At 42.5% G+C, this 12,322-nt stretch overlaps 1 protein-coding gene across 14 annotated transcripts in view; it reads right to left on the reverse strand.

The window, feature by feature from the left end:
• Ppfibp2 (PPFIA binding protein 2) overlaps nucleotides 1-12,322 on the reverse strand; it is a 152,952-nt gene that overhangs the window by 39,640 nt on the left and 100,990 nt on the right. For all 14 annotated transcript variants that reach the window (XM_010615962.3, XM_010615955.3, XM_010615956.3 and 11 more), the window contains one exon: nucleotides 2,825-2,917. In XM_010615962.3, coding sequence (XP_010614264.1) covers nucleotides 2,825-2,917 — 93 coding nt within the window. The remainder of the gene's footprint in view (nucleotides 1-2,824; nucleotides 2,918-12,322) is intronic.

Here is a 12,322-nt window from a genome sequence, read left to right on the forward strand (position 1 = left end):
AAAAAAAAAAAAAAAAAAAAAAATCAGACCTATTTGGTGAGCTGGCAAGGACTTCAGTGAGGTGGGCCTATGGAGGCAGAGCCCTGCACTTGGCACTCTGAGGTCTCTACTACCTGAGGCCTACACCTGGGTGAGGTCATCTGTGTATGTACTGTGGACCTTACAGACCAAGTGACTCAGCCCAACCTCCTTAGATCCCATGTTCACAAGTGACAGGAATTCAGTTATTCTCAGAGTGGTACCTGTCCCCACAGGTAGGGAGGCCAACGAGAGCCCAGAAGCCCTCTCCCTGACTATCAGCCATCTATACTCCTGCCACTGCTGCCTTCCCCGTGGAAACTAGAGCTATGTTGCAAAAGGTTAGAGATAGGCAGGCAGGCAAGCAGGCAAACAGGCAAACAGACAGGCAGGCAGGAAGGCAGACAGAGAGAAGACACAGATGGTGACAGGGGCTCTGGACCTGCAAGTGCATTAAATCCAGGGACCATATTCTATGGCTGCTCTACTCAAAGAGGAAAACTTTTTAGGGACTGAGAAGGCTAAAGCAGAAAACTGGAGAACTTTTACCAAAGGGCAGAATTTCCCTATGGGGAATCAGGCTGATGCAAAAGACCCAGATCTGAACCTCCCTTGGGTACTCCGAGTCCCTCCTTCCTTACCAGAAAATCAAAAAATAAAACACACCACATCGGATTATTTTATGAATTAAATGAGAAAAGTGTATAAAGGGCTCAGGACCTCAGGGAAGCAGGAGGTACTCCACACCTGGTAATTATTAAATAACCCTTAGCATCTACATGTCAAGGCAAAAAGCTTGGGTAATTTTAAAAATTGCTTGGTTTTATAACTGAGGGTGGTGTATACAACTTCAAAGGTTTCATCAGACAACACTCACTGGAGTGGAACAGCAAAGGGGAAAGTTTTGAGCTATAGGAAAAAAAAAATGTTCCTAGCACAGATGACTGAAGCACAGCACATACAAGGCTGCCCCAGGTAACTGCAGGCCAGGGAACAGGTGACCCTTTGCTCAGGTTCGTCCTGACAGGCTGTGCAGTCTAGGAGTTACTGCATCTCTCTGTGCCTCAGTTTCACCATCTGTAGAGTAGTTAACAGACTATTTTATACTTCTACATTACAATATTATTTAGGCATGAACATATGTTCAGCATTCTCTTTTCTTTTTCTCTTCCTTTTTAAATTGATTTTATTAGTACAATTAATGTATACAATATAATGACATTCATTGTTGAAAATTTGTTTCTTTACATAATCAATCTTGGTTCTTATTTTTCCCCACTCCCCTGCCTGCCCTCCTTCCCTCCCTATGAAAACTTTGTTTCCATTATATATTAATTTTCTTTTAATAACATATTCCTAAATGAAAAATAAACATGAAAGTTGTATATAAATTATTAATACCAGAAATTAAGACCCAGAGAGAGAGAGAGAGAGAGAGAGAGAGAGAGAGAGAGAGAGAGAGAGAAAAGAAAAGATAAAGAAAAGAGGTACCCAGAAGAAAATATTAACAATGGCAACTCCTGGGTGGTCTGAGTGCTTTCGTTTCATTGAGTTTTTTATGGTTTGGAAATTCCCTGTAAGGAGGTTGCTTTCATAATAATTTATAATTAACCTGTAGACAAAAATTACAAACTATAATTTAAGAACATCCTAGCAAAAAAATAGTAAGAAACCAAAATTAAACTGCATACAGTGACCATGTGGGAGCACGGTGGAGGTCGCAGCAGAACCTCGAGGAGAGGCAGGTGTGTGTCCTCAGCAAGCTGGGAATGGGCTTCTACCTTACTGAGAGCTTCCCTCTCTCTCCCTGACCCCAAATTTTCTATATCTCTGTGTATATTAAACTATACCTGCCCACCCCTTTCTCTGCCATCTGTGTCCTCGGTGGGTTTGCCTGTTTCATTCCCACAGGGAAGGGGAAGGAGTGGGAGGAACAGAGATGCTGAAAAGAGGCGGCTTCTTCCCTTTAGATGCGGACAAGGCAGTGGGGAGCAGGTTAAGGAGAAGTGGAGCGTCTCTCCATGCTGAAGGTGTACGGACGCCAGAAGAGGGGGCTGGTTACTTTGGAAGGCTTCACAGAAGACGTGACAGCCAGCATATATATATAATTTGTATGAATTATATATGAAATATAATCTTTGTACATCTTTAGAAGGTACTGCTTAAGTATGGTAATCCCGCACATGTATACAATGTATAATGATCAAATCAGGGTAATAAGCACTTTCATCTCTCAAACTTTAATCATTTCTATACTTGATCTTAGTCAAAAGGCCGAGAAGAGATTTTAATCATTTCTATGTGTTAGGAGCTTTTGTTCTGTCCTAGTCATTTTGAAATAGATCATTGTAGACAACAGATTCCTTTGAAAACTAAAAGTAGCCTAGCTGTATTTTCATATGGAATTTCCCAATGTTTAAATGGCAGCTAATTTAACATACAATATGTAGGGCAAAAACAATATTCATGAGCTGAATTCATTCCACCAGTTTTATTATTTGCATTTCAACTAGGAAGAAATACAGGGAAGGAAGAAATTTATTTCACAAGACTTCACTGTTGGCATCCTTTACAAAGCGAGCTCCTGAGTTTAATAGAAATACCTTTTGACTGAAAAAAATCAAAGTATGCATCATTTTAGGAAGGCACTCATTTCTAACTATAAAATATCTCCCAGTGGGACGCTGCTGTTCACCTGCTGTAGGTCACCACTCATGCGCTGTCATGGGCGTGCTCACTGGCTCACTCACGTTCTCACTCACAGAACCTCCACATGCCTTCTGTGAGCATCCCGACCACCTTTTACCTTAGTGGCCTTCAGCTTCCACTCGTACTGATTCCGCTCATTTTCTAACTCTTCCACTTTGATCTTGAGGTGCCTAAGCTCTTGCAGTAACTCCTAGAGGCAAGAAGGAGAAAACAAAGCAGTGATGATTAAAGAACTTGCCCTGGGTCTCCACACCTGGGTAAACTCATGCAGAAATGCCAAGGGCAACAACAGCCACAGCAGGCTCCAAACAGCAGCTCTGATCTGAGAACATGGTCTGTGTTCCATGAATAGCTGTGTGGTCATTTAAAAACAATAGAAGTTCCAGGCATATGAAAGAGAAAATCCTCCTTTTATTTTGCTAACCTGTTCTGCCTTCCCCTTTCTCTGCCATCTGTGTCCTCGGTGGGTTTGCCTGTTTCATTCCCACAGGGAAGGGGAAGGAGTGGGAGGAACAGAGATGCTGAAAAGAGGCAGCTTCTTCCCTTTAGATGCAGACAAGGCAGTGGGGAGCAGGCTAATGAGGAGCGAAGAGCTTCTCTCCATGCTGAAGGTGTAGGGACCCCAGAAGAGGGGGCTGGTTATTTTGGAAGGTTTCACAGAAGAAGTGACAGCCAGCAGGACAGACAGGAAACACTCAGGAAGAAATGCTAGACACCAGCATAGGCATCCCAGTGGAGAGGGTCGGGTGAAAGAAAGAAGGGCGGCAGAAGCATGCAGGTGAGAGTGAAGCTAAGGGGCAGAAAGGAGACAACCTGTTGGGCTAGAACAGAAGAGGGTGTTGGCGCATAGTGGGAGAGAGAGCTGGAAAGTTAAAATGGAGCATTTTAGATGAGAGTATACAAAGTTCTGAGTCTGTTTTTTGAACAGGAAGGAGGCAGTGAAGGTTGCTGAGTAGGGAAGGGATGCTTAAACAACTTGCTTGTGTTTGTACAGCTAGGGAGGGGCAGAGCTGGAATTCTAGCCCATATCTTCTGACTCTAGGACCTTTGCTTCTTAAAGTACCCACTAAGAAACTATCACGAAGCCCTCCCTGTCATCGTGAATAAAAATGTCCTTTAATGGAAACTTGGTCCTGCTGCCTGATTCCTAGCAGAATTGGCACGAAGGTCATTATTCCCATAGGCTTTCTGAACAGCAAATCTCTCACCATCTCATGCGGCTGCTTCACAGGCACCCTTAGCAATGGGAGCTGGTAGCCTGACAGTCTCTTCACTGAACTGTGTTTGCCCCTCCTGAATACACTGACCTTGACAACATCAGGCAAACAACAGGATTAAAACACAGATCTGTTCATGGTGTTCTCCTCAAAGCTCATAAACTTGAAACATGACTGGGTCAGTCTGACTTATTCCAGCTCCCTACCTGCCTCCTGAGCTACTCTTTCGCCCCAGTTAGGCTCTAGTCACATGGGATAGTTTTTAGTTTCTCTTCAGCCTTTCCAAACATTACGCCCTCTTCTGAAACTGCCAAGTGAACTCCTACCCATCATTTAGGTCTCCCTGAGCAAAGCTATCCTAACTTCCACAGGGTACCAGGTCCCTCTGCTTCACTCTCTTGTTGCACCCTGTGTGTCTCCTTCATAGTCTGCAATCCAATACTTATTTGCATAATTGCTAACGGCTCATTTTCTTATTATGTCGTAATCCCCTTAATTTGCCCTGCCAGCCTCTCTGATCATTCAGCAGTTGCTGGCGCATAGTAGGCATATATTATTATGGATGAATGACGACCTCAAATTCAAGTCATTATTTAACTAGCCTGCAATTCTTTACATTCTGAGCCAATCCATCTTAAAGTGACATTGCCAATACTGGGATTTTTTACAGTAATTTATTAAGACTGCCTTCTATCGGAAGTGTGCATTTGTTGATGTCTGTTTAAAAAATAAATCTTCAAAGTTGAGGTCATTGTGTATATGACGTGCAACACTGCACTTCAAGGCCTTGGTCACCTGTTTTTATGTGTAGCAGACTGAGAATCACTTTCTAGGAACATGGTGGGCCCTGCCTGAAGGGCTCTAACATGTAGCAGTTGGGAGTTCTGTTCTGCTCTGCTTTAGCCGGGCTGCTCAGTTTGTCCTGATATGGCACCAGGCCCACTGACAGCAGAAATGGGAAAGTACAGGTTACTGCAGCCTAAGCGGTTACCATGATGAGGATACAGACTGTGCTCTCCAGGCTCTTGTGACAGCGTTGGCGCGTGGCCCGGAGGTCGTGAAATCATCCTAATGTGATTATGTGGAGGATTTATGTGGGGGAAATTCTGAGGATGACTTAACTGTTGACAGCAAATGAAAACTTGTGCCCTCTTTTCTTACTGCGGTAAACTTCTTTAAACATAAATTTAAAAAAGAGTATTTTTTTCATGATACTATTTTCTTTAAAAAAAAAAAAAATCACATGGACTGAAGCTTCACCTAATCCCCCAGCCCAGGAGGAGGAATCGTGTCTGGATCATATGCCTAGCAAGCAAATCCTGAGACCTCCCTGTGTACAGATGCCCCATTGCTGGGAGCACCTGACACATCTCACTCCTGGCCCTAAGGGATGAGTGCCACCACATGGCTCACCTGCTTATATCCTGTGAAGTGAAGGTCCCAGAACTCAGCCCACATCCCGAGAGCATCCAGTGAATCCCAGCTCTGCCCCCAAGGTGATACCAGATCCATGCTAAGCCACTGCACTCTGTTCCAGTTAGAAGTCCCAGCCCTCCGCCAGTGAGCTTCCCCCACACACGCATGCTCTGATATACTTAAGTGTGGTTCCTACAGGTGACCCCTCCCAAGGGGCACAGTCCTGGCTGCAGAGCTGGGGCTCAGCTGCACTGTCACTGTCCACCACCTCATCAGGGTGGTCCCTACTGAGCACCAGGCGCTCTTGAATCTGCTTGTGGATGTCCAGCTGCAGCCTACACATCTGTTCCTGCAGCTCACTGATCACATTGAGAACCGACTGTGGGAAGGGAGAGAAAGGAGAGAAAAGCATTCAAGGTCAGTCAGCTGGCAGGTGCAGAACTCCCTGAAAAGGAGAAAAGGAGGAAGGAGGAAAGGCAGCTGGCAGAGGAGGGGACAGTCACTCTCCATGGACAGCTACTCTCTGCAAGGGAACCAAAGACAGAGTATTCTTCCCAAGGCCTGTCCTATGTACGGTTTGAACAAACCCTTGACAACTCTTTTGTGTCACACTAAATGGGTGTCTTGCATGTCAACGCTGGAGGTTCAGGGTCCAGAACACCTCTTCATCCACACAGAAGTGACAACAGAGTCACACAGACAGACATATCCCTCTTCACAACATGTCCATGCTACACATGCCAACTCCCCCATCACTATATTCAAACGTAGACACCCATGTAAGGTAGCATAGATGGCACACACCACACTTAGACGCGACCCTAAACTTATCCAGGTGTCCATAGGCCTGTTTTAGTATTCTGCCTGTATTTCCCCATCTCATTCATGAGACTATCTCAAGCAGTGCTTTTGTAACACCTCCTTGAAGTATTCTACCTGTGTACTGCCTTAAGATACATTGTAACCAAACCAATGAGTCAGTGGACAGGATGAACTCCCAGTGGACATGGATCGTGACCTTGTTTTCTATTTCCTGCAAACCATCAGAAGGTTCATTTCAAACGCAATACACCAAGTTTTAGAGAACCCATGTAACGTTTTTTGCTATTTTGAAAATCAAGAAGTAAATGGTTTGTTTCCATATGTCTACAAACTCATTTGATTTTTCTGATTTCTTAAAACTCACATACAGTATGCAGTTTTTGAACTGCTGTCAAGTTCCTTCATGTGTCAGGCATATTTAATAATCAAGTCCATTTTTTCTTTGATCTTATTATGAACATACTATTTTTTTGGAAAAAATAAAAGGCTTTCTATTGTTCTCAGCATTGTGCTTTGTTTGGGGGTTTTCCCTTTCCAATATTGGTTATGCAGCTGCACTTTTGTTTGTTTATAGTAAATGTCCTTTCTGTCTTTTGTACAAGTCCCTTTAGAATTTAGTTTCCTCAAGGTACTACGCCATTACTTGTGAGAGGACACAATCATAGCTACATTATTTCTCAGAAGTTCAATATTATTGAGCTGTCTTCTCTTCGACAGCTCTCCAGCCCTTTTATTTCTAAGCTTTCAAAGTACACATCTCTCTACGCCTAGTTTCCCCCCTTACTCGATTTCATGAACTACAAATTGGAATGGCCACTTACTCTCAAAACACCTACCACTTCTATTTCATAAACTAGCTTCCTTCCTTGGCTTCACAAGTGGAGCCACAATGGTGTTTTTCCCAATTTCGTTTTCTATCCTCTAAGTAGTCTAAAAGCAAGTGAGAAAACTATACAAGCAAACTTTCAAACATTTCAGTATTCAACTGGAGATTTTTAGAGGAGTTATCTGACCAGTTGGTGTTCCACTCGCTCCATTACTGCCTCTTCTCTCTTTCCATCAGTGCATCAGCAATGGGTATCAGCAATGCATCCATTTTCCTCCCCCTTGCTCAGTGTAACCGTGTGGTAAATCCTAACGTGACTGGGCCCTCTGCCTTTGTTCTGTCTCACCACAGGTTGTGTTTTCTGGTATATATATCTATCCTCAGGCCGGCATTTCCATTCAGGTTCCTGCTTTTTTTTTTAATTGCCAGCACTGGTCCAGCTCCTCTCTTACGGGTCTGTTCTTCTCCCATGGGCTGACATTGTTCCACTCTTAGGTTGTTATACATCATGAAATCTAGATGACATTTTTGAAGCTGCAATTTGTGAGGCTGTTCTGTGTTGTAATCTCTGCTTACTTTATTAATCCTGCTTTGCCAATCATCAAAGTTCTTTTTTAGGGTTCTTTTCTAAGTGAAACTACCACGCACCTCCCATAATCATAGTCTCTCCTATCCCATTACTACCTGTTAAACTTGTTCACAATTAGCCTTAGTTTTTAGTTCTCTTCTTCTTCCTTCATGCCCAGTTTAACACTGTCCTGGCACTCATAAACACAGCACTGTTGGTGGGAATATAACCTCTACTTTCTATACAGCACAGTTTGGACCTGTGTCAAGATTTCAAGGGCATGTACCTTTGATCCATCAATTCCACTTCAAGAACCTCATAAAGGCGTAAGATTATTCACCGCAGCACTATGCCTAACAGAAGAAACTTGAAAATGACAAATATCCATCAAAAGATAGCTGGTTAAATATATTAGGACACAGACAGTGGAAGATATACAGACATAAATACGATGTTTTTGTTACTATTGTTTCTAGTACTTGGTATGAAAAGAACTCTAAGACTGCTATATCTAAAAAAATGGTCTAGAATAGTTTGTATTTGAAGGAAAGTGTGTTTGAAAATATAAAACAAACTGACTGCTGGCTGGAGGACAAATATATAGAACTTTTCCTATATATCCCTGTAACAGAGTATGTCCCTTCTGTCTACTTCAGGTGGAGTCCTTCCCATCTTTCCTCTTACTTTCCAATTAAAGTTTTTTTCATATAAATGTGTGCTTTCGCTTTAATTATCATTTCTACTAAAGCAAGGACCCACACTAGGTAGCAACAGATTTTGGCAGCCAACATGGGACTGTGTCAGCCGGCTCCAAAATTTGCCCAACCACGTCATACCGTGGACCTGTGAGTCTTCAGCAGGAAGCTGGCTGCACCGTCTTCTAAACCTTTGTTTTTCTCTTCTCCTGACCCCTCCCTGTTAAACTTCCTTGGGATTCTAGGGAATCATTTGGACTTTTAGTAACTGGCAATTGTAGGGCGCAGATGGTCATCCTGATTAATTGCTGTTTCACTTTGGTTGTTGGTGTTAAAGTGTTGACTCTTTTCCCAAAATACCCCTTCATTTTTATCCCCTTGACCTTTTGAATTATTGATTTTTGAATTGTAGGAATGTGTTGTCTATATTAATTCTAAAAGTAAATTAATAAAATAAAAACAAGAACGATAAAACTCTCATTAGGCGATCCCATCTCAGGGCAAATACGATGTTCCCAGCCCTCTGTTCCCAAGTCCATCATTCTGGTAGCTCAGGCTCAGAAATCAGAATCCTTTCTTCCCAAGATCTAGATCATAGGAAGAAAGAAGCAATGTCAGCACCACCACCTGGGTTGTGAGACAGTCCGTGTTCTGCCAGTAAATCCTACAGATTCTGTCAAGTTCTCTTCCTGCTCATGTAAATCCCTCAACAACTGGGACAACTGCGTTTCCTAACACATCCTTGCTCCCCTCTCAACAGGCTGCTCTGGCAACTGTCAGAATACATTAGGTCCCACAGTGGGGTCCAGGCAGCCTGGACCTGTGGTCCACAGGGAAGGCAGACTCTCTTCTCTGAGATCCTTCTCATCAACACGCCTTTGATCCGGGGTGTCACAAAGATGTTTGCCCTTGTCTCTGGATCTTTCTTTCATGTTCCATCATCCTAATTCTAGTATTCACTTTCCATGTCAATTACTGTTCTGCAGTCCCGACTTTCAGGAGTAAATCTAATTCAGTCAATCTTGGCTACCCTGAAATGACCCAGAGCTACTGCAAAAGGCTGATGAGAGAAGGCAAACTGGAAACCAACATTGCACGCGGGCTGTACTAACTCCTGATCAGTGCTGGCCATCAAGAAACCTGTACTTTCAAGCCCTCAGAACTTGCAGGATGACCGCCAATAATCATTTCCACAGCTCACAACAGGCAGAAGAATGCTGGTTTATGGTGTGATCAGAACCAGAGCAGAAGGAGCAGCCTGCAGAGCTCTTGTTAACAGCAGCCTCATTTCACTGAAGCATAAAATGGCATTTGAGGATAAAGCCTGAGCTACACTGAAGTTTATTTCAGATCCGGTTACAAAAAAAAAAAAAAAGGTCCTGCTTTTTCCAAACCACATGCAATCAGCCCTTCGGCTAACTACATTCCCTGGAAAAAACAGCAGCAATATAGGAAGGGAAGCAGCATTTTCTTTATTCACACAATTACAACCTCTGGTGACCTGAGTTAGCAAAATATCTCACTCAAAATAAACATTTCCATCACGTGACAGCAGTGCGGCTTAAGCAGCACTCTTGGATTAAGGCCCCAGAGCTCAACATAGCTACAGAGCCAGAGGTTCCGAGCACACCAAGTATGTTTAATTATGAGAATGAGGAATTTATTTCAGGTCACGTGGTTGCTCACTGATTATCACAGGTTTGAATGGCCTGTAAAATTCTTCCACATGGAAACCTAATATTTGTACTGGCAACTGGTAAGGGCTGCACTCTGGTAGGAAAGAGGACAGAATCTCAGTCGATGGGGCCTCGTGCATGAACAACCTGATGGAAAATAACAGCAAAAAAACTCAGATGTAAAAACAATCATGGGGATGGGGTGCGCAAACAGTCCAGTGATTGCTATAGGACACAAATTCCAGATGTGGGAGCTCTCTTTGCTTCCTGACTTCCCTACTGAGTGAATGAGCTACCCTGGCTCCGCACTCTGCATCCTCCCACGGATGGACTGACTCTCACATATCCAACTGGTGAGCCCGGACAGAGAATGATCAGTGCAGAAAGAGGCATATGACACAAATTTGGCCCGTGAGGTGCAATCCTTCTGCTGGAACCTTTGAAAGACAGTCTCTGCAGGGGCTGCCAGGACATCAGTCTAGAGCTACTGACGGCGATCTCTGTCACCAGGTAGCAGAGCCTTCCTGATAATAAGGTGAAAATAGAACCAAGGGAGACAGTTAAGACTGACTTCTACTGACACTGTGAGATGATCTTGATCTAGTTATATTGGACTTCTTAAATCTTGGACTTTTAAACGTTGATACCAAGTTGTGTGGCCTAACAACTCTCTCTTCTCCCCTTTTCTCTTAAGTGGCTTTGAGTTGAGTCTCTGCCACTTTGGGCCTCCCCACAGAGATTAATGAACTCTTCCTTAAAGCCCTAATGTTAGTTTCATATGTAATCGCACATCTTGAAGCATGGATAAAATAAACCAAAAGAAAATTCAATTGCTTTTCTATGAATATTTAAAAAACAGAGTCCATTAATACTTACACAAACCAGCTTTCAGTCTGTGTGGTCTCTGCTGTATGTAAATAATGTATTTAAGTCTACATTTCCATTTCTAGCATGCTTAACAACACCATCCATGAGTGATAAATAAAAACTAGTTCTTACTATGTGTCTCATGCTAATAAGCTAAGGGCTGAATGTACATTATCTCATCCCCTCCTGGAATAGCCAAAGAAATGGGGAGTATTACTATCTCCATCTTATAGAAGAAATGGAGGCTTGAGAGATTAAATTGCATGACCCAGATCATAAAGCTACTGACTAGTTAAGCATGGAACAAAGGTGGAGCTCTGATTCAACAGGCTACTCTCCACTGTCCTCAGTTAATCAGAAATTGTATTTTTGGCAGCTACGTTAAAGAATATGCTCTCAAAAGCAATGTAAGGACTATGTCTTACACATGAGAAATATCCCAATTAACAGTATTTTCCCAGAAAACTAGAACAATGATAGGTATCTGTACAAATGCAGTTGGCACTTATTAAAAATTAACAATATCCATCATTACATTTTCAGGATGTCTAAATATTAAGGAGAAGATGTATCTACAAAATGCCAAAAGCTATGATAGCAGCTTAACTTTTGTGATTTCATGATTTATTTAGTCTTTATTACAGTGCTATCCATTTTGTAAGATTTTTTCCTTGTTTATCTTATTAGTACATGTGTGTAATTCATACAGTTTACAATCATCTTGAGGAGTGGTTACATGGACATACCACAACTTGTTTGTTTATTTTAATCCCCTTCCTTCCCCCAACCCCCTCCTCTTATTCCCCAATCATCTTTTTCATACCTGTTGATTATTTGTCTTAGCACATGCTATGACTTATAATATTTACATTGATTAGGATTATTAGGTTCCTGCACATGGTATATCTTTTTTGCACTTTTTTTTTTTTGGTACTGGGGATTGAACTTGGGTCTTTGCACTTTGAGGCAGGCAGTGGAACCACTCAGCTAAATTCCTGGCCACATGGTATATCTTTATTCCTCTCATTTCCCCCTCCCTTCCCTCTTATCCCTCTCCTTGTTCCCTCATAACATTCTCTACTGTGCAAAATCTGTCCCCTTGTCCCTTTCTATTAGTCTTTTTAAAACATTTCTTTGCACTTTGCTTCACTCAAATGAAGGATACCATATGGTATTCAAACTTATGTGTCTGATTTATTTCACTCAACATTATGTTTTCAAGGTGCATCCCTTTTCCTACAAATGCCTCCAATACAGGCTGCTTCCAGGATTTAGCTATTCTGAATTGTGCTGCTATAAACTTTGGTATGCCAGTATTGCAGTAGTATGATGATTTAAGCTCTTTGGGGGAAGGTATCTAGCAGGGGGATAACTGGATCACGTGGAATTTCTAATTGCAGTCCTTTGAGAGATCTCTATACTGATTTCCATAATGGTTGTACTAGCTTGCATCCCCATCAACAATGTAGAAGAGTTCTTCCCACAACTATGCCAGCATTTGTTATTGT

The sequence above is a fragment of the Fukomys damarensis genome, unplaced genomic scaffold, assembly GCF_012274545.1.
Source record: "Fukomys damarensis isolate Sample0158 unplaced genomic scaffold, DMR_v1.0_HiC HiC_scaffold_16, whole genome shotgun sequence".
Classification (NCBI taxonomy): Eukaryota; Metazoa; Chordata; class Mammalia; order Rodentia; family Bathyergidae; genus Fukomys; species Fukomys damarensis.